This window comes from Oenanthe melanoleuca, chromosome 14 (assembly GCF_029582105.1).
Source record: "Oenanthe melanoleuca isolate GR-GAL-2019-014 chromosome 14, OMel1.0, whole genome shotgun sequence".
Classification (NCBI taxonomy): domain Eukaryota; kingdom Metazoa; phylum Chordata; class Aves; order Passeriformes; family Muscicapidae; genus Oenanthe; species Oenanthe melanoleuca.
The window spans coordinates 7,604,818-7,619,160 of NC_079348.1; the positions used below are offsets into that span (position 1 = coordinate 7,604,818).

General features: G+C 51.2%; 1 protein-coding gene across 1 annotated transcript; it reads right to left on the reverse strand.

Moving 5' to 3' along the window:
• Positions 1-1,173: 1,173 nt before the first annotated feature.
• On the reverse strand, positions 1,174-6,554 carry SOX8 (SRY-box transcription factor 8). Its single transcript, XM_056503181.1, has 3 exons — positions 5,863-6,554; positions 4,601-4,836; positions 1,174-3,617 (listed from the first exon to the last, which is right to left on the reverse strand). The coding sequence occupies exons 1-3, from the start codon at positions 6,309-6,311 to the stop codon at positions 2,896-2,898; spliced, it is 1,407 nt and encodes a 468-aa protein (XP_056359156.1). The 5' UTR covers positions 6,312-6,554; the 3' UTR covers positions 1,174-2,895.
• Between the last annotated feature and the right edge of the window lie 7,789 nt (positions 6,555-14,343).

The window sequence follows — 14,343 nt, forward strand, 5'->3', positions numbered from 1 at the left end:
CAAGTGGATTTAAAAGCTGCTTGGTTGGGATGGGCAATCCTTGGGGCAAGAGCACAGCACTGAGTGTCACCCATGTCACTGGGAATTGGGAAAGGAGGCAGGGAAGGACTGGGATCCATCCTCTCCATGCTCTCCCAAGAACCAGGGATGCTTCAGTGCAACCTTTAATATTTTTATTTGTTTTATCAGCTACCAGTGAAGCCACCCAAGATCATTCCCAAAAATATTCCCATCTTTTATTTTCTTTCAAAGCGTGCAGGTTCGGAGACAAACCGCAACACAGAGAGGGCAAAGCCGAAGCACTTTTGCATTTTTCCAGGAGGAAAGTGAAATCTGCAGTGTCACGGGAGGGAGGAGAAGGGAGGGAAGGGAATTACGCTGCACTTTGGCTGCGGCTGGAATCGAATCCTCCTGCCAGGAGCTCTGGAAAGGAGCACGGAGAAAATGGTGTCGCCTTCCAGCCCCTCCTGGCAGAGCTGCGAGCGGCGGGTTCCGCCTGGGATCCTGCTCCCAGCCCTCCCTAATGGGCTGCAGTTCATTAATTGTCATCACATTTATTCCCCCTCCTGTCCCAGCTCGTCCTCTCAAGCAGGGAGGGCTGGAATTCTCAAATCTCAACTTTTTTACTCCCAAAACGCAAACAGCGAGTGTTTTCTAGAAGAAAGCAAAATAAAAGTTACAAGTGTAACAACTTTAATAACCGTGTTGAAAAAAAAGAAATAAACAGAGTCTGACACGCAACATATAATTTGGTTGCTCTCGTAATTCACAGGGATTTATTTGCCAAGCAGAAAAGGGAATTTCTTCCTGTAAATTTCCTACAGAGGGAAAATCAGCTGGGGCTAAAACCACACGGGCTGACCTTGCAAAGCCAGCCTCATGTGAGCAGACTGAAATCCTATAAAATCCTTGGGATTACGGGCATGGAAATGCCCTTTGTAAAGGAAAAATCAAATTAATTTATCGGTATTAAAAAAGCCCCAAAAACTCAGAGTAAGACACAAAGCACAGGGGAAAGGAGCGAGGAAAATAATCCAGACTAAAAGGAAAAGAAATCCTTGATGAAAATATTTTATTCTGAAGATTGCATTGCCGTCCAAGCTGTTTTCCCAGGTTTTTTTTTTTCCCCCAGCACAGAAAACAGGCTCAAGCAGAAAGAAAACAGAACACATCCTTGATAAAAAGCACTTTTTAATTTTATCAAATGGATCTGTACAAAAGTTAGCATTGCTTAGTCAGAAGCGAGTGAAGAGAACAGATCAGTAACAACCAAAAGTCTTTCAAACTTTATACAGAAAAATAGATTGCATAAAAATGAGCTTTTTTTGTCTTTTCCCCCAGCCCAGCGTGCCCCTCCCTCCCCCACTCCCGAAAGGAAATATGCAAAAAAATATTTTTTAGAAAAAAGAGTAGGAAACGTAGAAAAGGTAAAAAGATGAATAACCTCTGAAAGGTGGGTTTAGATTTACAAAGGCTTTTAAAGGCACGAGTTCCCATAAAATAGATGGTTATTTATATGCTCAGCATACAATGGAAGAAGTAGAAATATATCAATGAAATATTAGTCTAAAAACTAAGTACCCTAAACCCATTTTTTTTAGTGGAGGAGATTTTAGTTTCACAGCTTGATGGATGATATCTGGTCCCTAGAAGCCAAAATTAAAGCAGAAGTCGACGGTTTCTGATGGAATTACAGCTCCTTTAAAGCAGTCCTGGATCTGAAAGCCATCGAAGACTCCTGAAATCCGATTTTAACAGCCTCAAAAAGGGTGGCCAGAAAATCACCTGCCCTTTTTGGGCAGCCTTGGAGCCTCCCAATTGAATTACAAATTCCCCCCCTCGTTATTTGACATTCCCATTGGAGCTTCCAGGCAGATTCCTTCAGTCCCTCTCTCCAGCACGGCTCCTGCAGCGGTTCCAAAATGAAAAAAACCCAAAAACCAAGGAAAATCTATAGACTCATAACACCAGTTTTATTGTATCATCTCCACTATTTTTTAGGCTCCCTCCCCCATCTTTAAAATCTTTTAAAAATTCTACTTTTTTTTTTCCGTTTTGCACAAAATTACTTCATTAATTAAGAGACAAAATAATACAGAACATAAATACATATTTAACAGATTTAAAAAAAAAAAAAAACCAAAACAACAACCCAAAACAAAACAATCAAAAACATTTGAAGCTTCCAAAAAACAACAAAAAAACCAAAACAAAACGTTAATTACAGCCAAACCTTGCTTAGAAGAACTCCTAAAAAAAAAAAAAAATAAATCAACAAACACTTCAGACACTGAATTGGTTGGTCCCATCAGACTCTTCCCACGGGATTGTTCTGGGATTTCGGGGCTCATCCCTGCTGGTCCCAGTGAGTTCCTGCCCTCGAGGTTGGTCCGTTCCTCACATTGCAATAGACCCTGAAAGTCTCAAACAGCTTTTGGGGTGGTTGTTCTGTCTCCCCCTCTCTCTGCCCACCCCCTGCTCCACGTTCTGCACTTGGCCAAACTTCCAGGCCGAGCGAGTTCGGCTCAGTCCTCCCAGAGGGGTCGAACGTTTTGTCCTTCATTTACTCAAAAGGCATCGCTGGTCCTTTTCCTTTTGTTGGTTTTTTTTCATTTTTTTCGTCTCGTTCTTTTTTAAATTTTTAGTCCTTTGTTTGGTTGCTTTTTTTTTTGTTGTTTTTTTTTTTAATTTCTTAACTCCTACGAATCAAAGAGAAAAAAAAAAAAAAAAGAAAAAAATAGAGCTCTGTCCTTTTGGGGAGTTTCTCAGCAAGGTGGCGATGAGCAGAAGTTCCCAGCGGCTCGGGGAGGCACTTTGGAACACTCCACGCTCTTGCTCCTCATTCCTTCATTAGTGCATAATTCCAGGGAAGCCCGGGGAGGCTCTGGGAGCCCTTTAAGGCCTGGTGAGCGTGGTGTAGACGGGCTGCTCCCAGTTGGCGGTGGGGCTGTGCGCCGGCGGGATGGACAGCCCGTTGAGGATGGGGGTGGCGTAGGGCCGGCGCGAGGAGTGGAAGTAGGGGTACTGGTACAGACTGGAGGCGTAGCCGGGGTAGGGGTTGTAGTAGTTGGAGCTCTGCAGGTCCGTGTAGTCGCACTGCGAGCTGGAGAAGGAGGCGGCGGCGGCGGCCGGGGCGGCCGAGGTGGCGCAGGGCTGGGCGCCGTAGGAGCCGTACGAGTCGGAGTGCGCGGGCGAGCCGTGCGGCTGCTCGCTGTAGTGGCTGGGGCTCAGCTGCTCCGTCTTGATGTGCGGCCGCTGCTGCTGCTGCTGGCCCGGCTCCGCCGCTGCCGGCGACGCCGCGGCCGGGCTCTTGTGAGTCCACACCTGCGCGGCCGCGCCCGAGTGCGGGAAGGAGCCGCCGTAGGAGGCGCCGTGCTCGGCCGGCAGCGCCGCGTGCCCGTTCAGCGGCAGGTACTGGTCGAACTCGTGCACGTCGAAGGTCTCCATGTTGTTGATGACCTCGCTGCTCAGCTCCGAGATGTCCACGTTGCTGAAGTCGATGTTCTGGCGGCCGCTCTCCACCAGGCGCCGGCCCTCGTGCTTCAGCTCCTGCTTGCTGCCGTGGTGCAGGTCGGTTTTGGGGGTGGTGGGAGGCGTGGGGGGCCCGTGGGGCTGGCCTGGGGGGAAGGGACAGCGAGGCTTCAGCGGTGACCACAGAACACACAATAAATGTGCTTCATCTAATGGTTATTGCTCTTATTGGGGAACCACAGAACACCCAACTCTTCACCATGCAATAAATGTGTTTCACCCATCTGTTACTGCTCTCTTTTGGATCACAGAACACCCAACTCCTTCACCATTCAATAAATACATTTCACCTAATGGTTATTACTCTTATTGGGGACTACAGAACATCCAGCTCCTTCCCATTCAGTAAATGCGTTTCACTCACCTGTTACAGCTCTCCTTTGGACTACAGAAAATCCAGCTCCTTCACCATTCAATAAACTTGTTTCACCCCGTTATTGCTCTCTTTTGGATCATGGAACACCCAGCTCTTTGGCCATTCCATAAATGTGTTTTGCCCCATTATTGCTCTCTTTTGGATCACGGAACACCCAGCTCTTTGGCCATTCCATAAATGAGTTTTACCCCATCTGTCACTGCTCTTAGTGGATTGAAATCTGATGTCCCGCGTGACCGTGTCCCTTCTGGGATGAGTGTCCCACATGGGAGATGGGTTGAAGTTGGGAGCCCACCAGGATCACTCTGGGACACAGCAGGACACCCTGGCAGCACAAACTCCCCGGTGCCAGGGCAGAACCAGGGGGTGGATTCACAGAGTGAACCCCATGAAGGGGCTCATCCTCTCCCTGTGGCTCTCCCAAGGCAGAGTGACCCAGCGGGATCACTCACAGTGCTCCTAAAAGCTATCAGCACAGTGCTGGGAGCCTCTGCCCCTTACTAACCCTAATTACCCCACCGTTCACTCTCCCCATCCAGGAAGATCCTGGTGATTTGGGATTCCCTACGGCACTCAAAGGAAAACCACGACCACGCTCCCACACACTTAGGACAACAACTCCTTCCTGTGGCTGCGCACAGTGGGACCCCATCCCACCCCAGAGCACGGGGAGCAGCAGGATCACCCCCTTACCTGCGTGGTCGCCGTGGTGGTGGGAGTCAGCCATGCCCCCCAGCCCCGTGTCAGCCTTGTAGAGCTGGCTGCCGTGGTGGCTGAGCTCAGCCCCCGAGTCCGAGTCGCTCTGGCCGGCTTTGACGCTTTTCCTCCTCCGGGGCTGGTATTTGTAATCCGGGTGATCCTTTTTGTGCTGCACCCTGAGCCGCTCGGCCTCCTCCACAAAGGGACGCTTCTCGTTTTCGCTCAGTAAACTTGTTGTTTTAAAAGGAAGAGAGAGGGGGGAAAAAAAATAAAAAAGCCGAAATTAGGATCTTTTCCTTAAAAGTTTTCTTGTCTTTAGACTCGCACATCCTCACTTCCCATGCATGGGTCTGAGCGCTCAGCAAGTTGACTACAAAATTAATTTGCTGTCGTAAGGAGTTAAAATCCACAGCAAAAAAACCCACCAACTACAACACCACTATAGACAGGGGTAACTGGGCAAAACAAAATCCCCCTTCCCCATTCCCAACACAATTACAAAATATAATTCCCACGTTTGCCCTGCAAATGCCACCCCCTCACCGCCACAAACATTTCCAGCTTTGTTTGGTGCTTACAAAGAAACCACCGAGGCACCAGGGATGGGATTATTGCTTTCCAAACTCTCTGTCCCCTGCCCACACCTCTCTTTGCAAACTCTTGGAGAGGCTCAGACTGCAGTGGGAACATCGCTGGCCCAAAGCAGGCAGGAAAGATGGGAATTAGGTACAGGCATGGGGAAAACCACACGGAAAAACGTGGCTCGGGAAAGAGCCTTGGAAAGCAAAGCAGGCTCGGATGCTGCCCAGCAAATAAAAGTTTGCATCCCCGGGCAGCACTGAGCAGATAAGCAGGGAAATTAGGAAGCTAGTTAAAATAACCGCTAAAAATGAGTTTAGTTGAGTTTATAGCTTGTTAAGCACCAAGCGAGCCAAAAGGAAAAAAATAATTAGGAAAAGCCATAAAACAAGTCATTAAAAAAGTCTCATCGCGTGGGGATGGGGAAGCCGCAGGCAGGGGAAGGGTTTGTGCATCTCCGTGATGGAGCAGAGAAAATCCACCCGCGGCAGGAGCCAGGGTATCCAAACCCTGCTCGGGGGGATTTTTCAGAGCAGGCACCTCCGCGTCCTTCGCAGCGCGCCGGGATGCTCGGGGAGAGCATCGCACTTGACTTAGAACCGCTCCGAGAAACAGAGATTAATAAAAACAAAGCGGGCAGAAGCTTTGAAGAAGAACTGCTCGGGAGGGGGACTCACCGCCAGAGCTTGCCCAGGGTCTTGCTGAGCTCGGCGTTGTGCAGATGCGGGTACTGATCCGCCAGCTTCCTGCGGGCGGCCTGCGCCCACACCATGAAAGCGTTCATGGGCCGCTTGACGTGCGGCTTGGCTTTCAGCGACCCGTTGCCGCGGACGGGCATCGGCACCAGGCTCCAGTCGTAGCCCTTGAGCACCTGCGAGACGGCGTCGCGGATGCAGGCGGGGAAGCGCTCGTCCACCTCGGCCGCGTCCACCTTGGCCCCCAGCGCGGCGGCGGCGGCGCCGGGAGGGCGCGGGGCGGCCGCGGGGGCGCAGCCCAGCCCCTCGGAGCCGGCGGGGGAAAGCGGCGAGTCAGAGTCCGAGTCCACGTGGGACATGGAGCTGGTGGTGCCCGCGGGGCTGCACGGAGCCTCCAGCGCTTTGTCGTGCTCCTCGGTCATGTTGAGCATCGGCAGAGCCCGGCCGGCCGAGCGCTGTGCCCGCCCCGGGGGGGGCCGCGCACCCTCCGCGGGATAAACGAGCAAAAATAAAAAATAAAACCAGAAAGTTCTAGAAGGGAAAAAGACACGAAACGCCCGAAACTCAGCCCAAAATCCGCGCTGCGCTTTCTCCACCCCACCCCCGTTCTCGCTCCGCAGCCGGTCCTGCCGCCGCTGCCGGGGCCCCGCGCTGCCCCGCGCCGCGCTCCACGTCCAGTGCGAAACGGGGCCCCTGGCAACAAGTTACTTTAAGGGCAGGGCGAGCGGCCCCGCCTCCGCCGCCGCTCGCCATTGGCGGAGAGGGCGCCGTGATTTGAATAAGGGGCGTGGCTCAGGGCTGGCGGGGCCGCGCCGCCCGCGCGCCGCCTCAGAGACCCCGCTCCGCTCGGCCGGAGCTGCCGCCAGCGAGGGGACCCGGCTGAGGGACCAGCTGAGCAATCCGCTAAGGGATCCCCTGAGAGATACCCTGAGGGTTCTGCTGAGGGTCCTGCTGAGGAACCCGCTGGGGTCCTGCTAAGGGATCCGCTGGGGGATCCCCTGAGGGTCCCGCTGAGGGACCAGCCGAGGGATCGAGGGACGGGCTGAGGAACCCCCTGCGGGTCCCGGCCGAGGGTCCTGCTGAGGAATCCTCCAAGGAACCCCTGAGGGTCTCGCTGAGGGATCCCCTGAGGGATCAGCCGAGGAACCCCCGAGGGTTCTGCTGATGAATCCCCCAGGGTCCCGCCGAGGCTCTCGCTGCCGCTCCCGCCGCCGCCCGGGCCCGCTGGATGCCAGCACCCGCCGCTGTTCCGGCTCTCTGTCCCGGCTGCCTCTTTCGGCTCCTCTGTGCTTTTTCCGCTGCAAATCCTCCGGGCGCTTCCCCGCCGGCGGGATGTGTTCGATTCTCCGGTGTCCAGCCCGGATCCCGGTTGTTTTGTTTTTTTTTTTTTTTTTAGGGTGCGGGATGGAGCGGCGGGAGCAACAGGGATGCTGCGGGGAAGAGGCTCCGGAGCGGTGCCGTGGGACCGCCGATTCTTTTAAATCTAAAATCCCCTTTTCCAGGGGTTTTTGGGGCGGTCGGTGCGTGGCAGCTGTGGCCAAGCTCCCTCTGCGTGTCCCGGTGAGTTCCCGCAGCTCCGAGCGCTCTTTCCAGCGGAGGAAATCGGGGAATCGCTGGGAAAAAAAGCGACACGAGACCCTCCGTGTCCCTTCCCCGACTCTCTCTCCTCTTTTCCCGCAGCCTTCCCGCAGCAGGCTCGGTCCCGAGCACCGGGAAGCGCCCGGGAGGTCCCGGCCGGAGGAGGATGCGGCACCTCGGGGTGAGCCTTTGGATCGGGGGAAAAGGGAGGGTGACCCCCAAAATCTCAGTTAAAGTTGCCCCTTTCCGAGCCAGCATTTATTTGGAGCATTTGATTCTAATTATCCGAAGAATTCAGCATTCTAATTGCGACTGGGGAGGGGAGGGGGGCGGGAATAAAAACAACTCTCCAAATTTCAGTTTTCTCCGCTGCTTGCCCTGGAAAAATAGAGGGTCACGTATAAGATTGACTGGGGAAAAATAAGAAATTGGGCTTCAAGCATTCTAGCGTTTAAAAAGTATCAGGAACATGGTGGTTTTTGTTTAATTACTGTGATGTGTAATAAATAAACCGTATGCTTTGAATTTAAATGTGTTAAAATGCGCCAAACATCCGTCTGCCTTCTATGTGAAAATTCATTTATTCTCTCAAATGGTAAAGCAGGATTTAATTTTATTTAAAAAAAACCCCAACAAAACAAAAAACTTTTTCAGTTTTCAGCTTTCCGTTTGCAGAGTTACCTCCTGATATATTTGAAATACAATTTTCAAAGTGGCTTTAAAAAACATGTCTTAAGGCTCAAGGCAAACTAAATATGTTGGACTTTCTAATGAGGAATAATTGAAATTTTCTTTTAAAAGTTAATGAGATTGGGGATGAGTTTGTTTCCCTGGGCTGTGGATTGGTGACTTTGCAATGCCGTTGGACACTTGGGAAAATCTTTTTTTCCCTCTCCTGTGACACATAATTAATGTATATTCCTATAAATCCTGTCTCACTGGGCAATCTACCTTGCCTCACAGAATTCCAGTGTTTCATGCCTTTTAGTCAGGGGTGAGTCCAAGCAATAATCACTATTTTTAGTTCATCTTTCCCAATCCAGCCTGTCCTGTGGAACACCTTCCTCAGAAGATCCCAACCTCAGTGCGTGACTGAGGCTGGGAAGGGATTTGTGGGATGCTCGGAGTTTGGAGGTAGGAATGGGAACAAGAAACCCTTTTTTTTCTGCTCCCTGTCTTCAGCTCCAAAGATTCCTGCACAAGAAGCCCCCAAGGACAGGAGGAATTACAGAATTACAGACGTTGGTTTTCTTCCCTGCTCGCTGCTGCCTTCCAGGGCTCCCCAGCCCTGCCTGAGGCAGGGAATTGCATTTCCCAGCCCACAGGCTTGAATTCCTCTTTGTCCAGCACAGGTAGAAGGAGGAAGATGACTTTGGGTGGTTGTTTCCTCTTATTGCAGAGATGGGCTCAGGGATGAGGCCGTGCCTGGGAGTGGGGCAGGGAACGTGTCCTGCTGCACGTCCGTGATCCTGCACGAACCATCCCGTGTTCCCCTGCCTCTCCTGGGGCATGCAGCAGAATTCCCTGGCCTCACACACCCAGAGCACGGGGCAAGGAGGGAGCTGGAGCACCCGGAGGTGCTCTGCTTTCCTGAGTTCACCCAGCCATGACATGGAATGAGATAACGCTCAGGGAACGCTCAGGGTTCAAGCGGGGCCGTTTGTGCTGCAGGGTCTCGTGGCCGGATTTTGTATGACAAAGGATGGGGGATGTTTGCCCAGGGATGGGCACAGGCTGGAGCTGCAGGGCAGGATCCCACAGGCAGGCCCTGACATCAGCATTCCCAGGAAAAGGGTGCAGATCTGGGAGGGGTCCCAGTGCCCCCAGTCTAGAGAGGATTTGGGGGAACAGCTCCAGCTTTTCCTGACAGAGGGGGCACAACAGAGGTTGACATTTGGAATATTGCTTCATTTTCTGACGTGGCCTCTGATAAAGTTCCTGGCCAGCTCAGCCAGTGTTTCTGGGAATCAGGCAGGAAACCCAAGCTCTGTGTGCCTGGCTCCATCACATTCCCACTCGGGAATCCTCAGCATCCCTGTGGGATGGAGGCTGCTCGAGCTGCCATCCCGGTTCCTCTGTTCCATACCCCTTCCTCCTGCAGGAATAACAGCGTGTGTGCATTGGCTCCAGAGCAGGCAGAGCCCTGCTGGTGCCAGGAAGGAAAAATTTCCTTTCCAGTGGCAGCCAGGGAAGGCATTTTTAGAGGATGAGAGCATGTGGAATCTCTGGAGCCTGTGGATGTGCTCTGAGATGCACACAAGGTTCCTCCATCCTTCCTCTGATCAAGGGGGAAAGTTCTCCTTTATCCCAAACTGGCCTCCTCTGACCTGCCAGCGGATTGCACATGGGAATTCCAAGGAGCAAAGAAAAGGAGCTGCATGGGGAAATAAAAACAAACCCTGATCAGATAAGAGGAACCTGAGGTGTTAAAATCAGCCTCTGACACCTGCAGGATAAATGCTCAGCCCAGATGATGTGACAGCTCTGAGGCTGTGGTGAAACAACTTTCAACCCTTTCTAGAAAAACTCCTGATATCTGAAAAGAAGGAATAAAAAGAGAGGTGGTAACTTCAATTAATTTCAATTAAAACAAGCTTTACCCTCAAGCTGGACAATAGTGGTAGGTCCCATCCCTCACTGGGTGCTTGGGAAGGCTGCACTGCCTGCTCACACAATTTTAAAGCTAAATTTATGTGGATCCATTCCTTGCAGGTCCTTTCAGGTGCAAAATTTGCCTTTTGTTCACACAAAATGAGCCTTGCCTCACCCAGAGCTCGTGTGGCTGTGGCACTTGGATTAGGGGTGGCTTTGGCACTGGATGATCCAAGGGTGCTTTTCCATCCCCATCCCACAAGTCTGTGACCTGCAGCAGCTCTTCTCCAACATGAATATTTACCTGGTGTGGATAAAAAAAAAAATTCTGCACACCTGCACTGGGCAGGACTCCACTGATTTCTCTCTCCTGCTTAGAATGCAAGTGGAGAGGAGTGCCTGGGATTCCTAAATCCTTTTCTAGGTTTGAGCAGTGGATACCAAAGAAAAAGGACATCTGATGTCAATATTTTTATCCAAAACATATAAATTAAAATAAAAAAATAAAGTTTGTTATTTATTCAAGTATTTGAAGATCCCAGCAAGAAAATGTTTTTGCATGATCAAAACCCACCCACGCATGAATTACACATTAAATGTCAAGTGAGGTGTTGGCAAAGAATCTCCTCTTTCCTCCTGCACAGCATGGCCTGGATGGCATCTTTTCAAAGTAATGGGGATTATTGTGATTAATTATTATTATTGTGATTATTAATTGCTTGTCCTATTACTGTCCACTATGAACCAGCCCCTCCTCATTAACCTGCACAAATACATGAGGAAAAAAAGGCAATTCTTCCTCTAAAAATCCTTTCCAGCCTTAATCCTGGAGTTAAAGGCCAGATTTCCACAGGGAAAATTGGGGATTTTAAAAGGAAGAATTATTACTGCTGGGAAAAAAACAGCTTAGCAGAAAGAAGGTCCCAAATTCTTTGTACCGTGCCCATGTCCCCTTCAGCAAACGCAGCTGAGTGCCCGGTGTGTGCCTGCATTATTCACAGCTCAATGTCTGCTCTCTTCAGAGGAGCCCCCCGTGCTCATGCTGCCTCCCCAACTCCTGATTTCGGCTTTCTCTGCTCCCTTTCAACCCAAATCCTGGCAGCCAGAGGGGCGAAAGGCCAGAGCTGAATGAACACAGAGCGATTTCGGGTGCCAGGGCCGGGCAGCGGGGCTGGGGTGCTGCTGGGGACAGCTGCTGCCTGCTGTGACAGTAAAGGCTTGTTCCCCTGGCACTGCTGCAGCTGGTTTGGAACACAGCAAAAGAGGGGACGTGGCGTTGGGGGCGGCCTGGTGAATGAAGATGAGCTTCAATGATGCCCCTGCCCGCCTGGCATTCATGAATTGCCTTCCCCTGGAGGCTTGAAAGGCTCCAAGCCTCGCTCTGAAGTGCCTTGTCTGAGTTATTTTTGCTCGGGGTTTTCTTTCCTGAAGTCGCCTGGTAATTAAAATAAAAGAAAAAATCAAGAAGCGAGCAGAAAAGCCAGCGCAGGTGATGGGCCCCACAAAGGGATTTGTGAGATCACAGAATATTCTGAGTTGGGAGTGACACACAAAGTCACATTTGGGACAGAAAAGACGTCATTTGGTGTCCTAATCAACCGGTTTATCGCATGTTTTTCTTTCGAGCCTGAATCATCTTCCAGGAAAGGCTTCCACTGCCTCTTATGTGAGCTAACTCCTTTTTAGTAACAACATATTTCTGCTGGTTTAGGCTTAAAATGTGCAGCTTGTCCTGTTGGAAGGTGCTCCTGACACACGATGTCCCCAGTGTGGTGCCACCACCCCACCCTGGGCTGGCACACCTCAGAGGACCCCCAGTAATGAAAACCACCCAGCTCAGCATTCCCTTCCCAGCCCCAATGATTCCTCCCTTTTTAAATCTTTAGCCCAAACTCTCCACTTTCCCCGCAATAATTTCCTCAATTATCCAGTTTGTTTTACAGACATCCCCGTTTAACATGGAATTTGCTGTAAAAGACCCCACAAAGGAAACCATTAGCTCCCATCTATTTAAATTTTCCTCTCCAAACCTCGTTGCCGATCCAAGGGGAGAGCAGAACTGCAGTATTGCAGTGTTCTTTAACAAACAGTTGATTTTTCCTTCCCTATACAATGCACCATTATGTGAGATTTTTTTTTCTATTTTTTTTTCCTAAGGAGAACAATGTGAGCAGCAGTGATGGGAAACTGGAAAAACAAAAGGAGCATTTAGAAGGGACTGGTTTAGAGGCTGAGAAGTGTTGAATAATGTTACACCTGATAGCAGATGCTTTCTCAGTGACCAGCACCGAGGTGTTTACTAAGGGGATACTCAATGTAATGTTTACGCTCAAAAATATTATTTATGAACTGCACACAGCCAAGTGTTTGATGTCTGTAAATTATTTAAAGTAAAAATCATGGCATCATAACAAATAGTAGATTTAGATGGGATTTTAGGAGGAAATCCTTCCCTGTGAGGGTGGGAGGGGCTGGGACAGAATTCCCAGAGAAGCTGTGAATCCCTGAGTGTCCAAAGCCAGGTTGGACAGGGCTTGGAGCACCCTGGGATAGTGGAAGTGCCTAAAATTGGAACTGGATGAGCTTTAAGGCTTGAGCAGTTTGGATTTTGGTTTAGCTTATTAATCACTCCTCATCCTGTCCTGAGCATCACTGATCACAGCCCAGCATCATCCTCCAGAACCCCTTGGAAATATTTGGATGTGTGGGATCCCCTCTCAGCTCCCGCATCCTCATCATAGAGATGCTCCACACCTCTCACCACCTCCGCAGCCACACTGACCGCTTATTTTTATTTTTTTTTTTTTTTAATAAAACTTACAATTTTCTCACCGGTACGCAGAGAATTCTCCCCATCCCTGTGTCCCCTCACGCTCCTCCCCACATGCTCACTGTGCCCGACACGGCAGTGCTTTGCAGAGCATTCTCTCCATTTCTGCCCATTTCTCTCAATTTCTGCCCATTTCTCACAATTTCTGCCCATTTTTTCCTCATTTCTGCCCGGTTTTTCCCCATTTCTGCCCGGTTTTTCCCCATTTCTGCCCGGTTTTTCCTGCCGTATCCCCTCACGTTCCTCCCCGCCACGCTGGACATGTTCGCTGTGCCCGACGCGGCGGTGCCATTTTGCAGAGCATTTCCCCCCTTTCTCTCCATTTCTTCCCGTTTTTTCCCATTTCTGTCCGTTTTCTCCCGTTTCTCTCCATTTCTGCCCGGTTTTTCCCGTTTTCTCCCATTTTTCCCTGCTGCGTTCCCTCACGTTCCTCCCTGCCAGGCTGCACATGTTCGCTGTGCCCGACACGGCAGTGCCGCTTTGCAGAGCACTCTCCCTATTTCTGCCCATTTCTGTCCGTTTTTCCTGTTTTTTCCCCATTTCTGCCCGGTTTTCCCCCATTCCTGCCCGGTTTCTGCCCATTTTTCCCTGCTTTTCCCCACCGTGTCCCCTCACGTTCCTCCCCGCCGGGCCGCACACGCTCGCTGTGCCCAACACGGCGGCGCCGTTTCGCAGAACATTTCCCCCATTTATCTCCATTTCTTTCCGTTTTTCCCCAATTTCTTCCAGTTTTTTCCCCCATTTCTGCCCGGTTTTCCCGGTTTTTTCCCCATTTCTGCCCGGTTTCCCATTTCTGCCCAGTTTTTCCCTGCCCTGTCCCCTCACGTCCCTCCCCGCGGCACACACTCACTGTGCCTTACACAGCGGCGCCGCTTTGGAGAGCATTTCTCCCATTTCTGCCCGTTTTTCCCAGTTTTTCCCCATTTTTGCCCGTTTTCCCCCCATTTCTGCCCGTTTTTCCCCATTTCTTCCGTTTTCCCCGCCGTGTCCCCTCACGTCCCTCCCCGCCGGGCCGCACACACTTGCTGTGCCCGACAAGGCGGTGCCGTTTCGCAGAGCATTTCCCTCATTTATCTCCATTTCTCCCAGTTTTTCCCCCATTTCTGCCCGTTTTTCCCCCATTTCTCCCCGCCGTGTCCCCTCACGTCCCTCCCCGCCGGGCCGCACACACTCGCTGTGCCCGACACGTCTGCTTTGGAGAGCATTTCTCCCATTTCTGCCCGTTTTTTCCCCATTTCTGCCCGTTTTTTCCCCATTTTTGCCCGTTCCCCCCCCCCCCCCCATTTCTCCCCGTTTCCCCCATTTCTGCCCGTTTTGCCCCATTTCCCCCCGTTTTCCCCGTTTCTTTCGTTTTCCCCGCCGTGTCCCCTCACGTCCCTCCCCGCCGGGCCGCACACACTCGCTGTGCCCGACACGGCGGCGCTGCTTTGGCGAGCATTTCCCCCATTTCTGCCCGTTTTTCC

Excerpts from the sequence above, each read along its gene's own strand:
- SOX8 (XM_056503181.1), bottom strand. The coding sequence starts at position 6,311 with ATGCTCAACATGACCGAGGAGCACGACAAAGCGCTGGAGGCTCCGTGC. Across the intron at positions 4,837-5,862 it reads ACCCTGGGCAAGCTCTGGCG|TTTACTGAGCGAAAACGAGA; the intron begins GTGAGTCCCCCT and ends TAAAACAACAAG. Across the intron at positions 3,618-4,600 it reads CCACCACGGCGACCACGCAG|GCCAGCCCCACGGGCCCCCC; the intron begins GTAAGGGGGTGA and ends CCTTCCCCCCAG.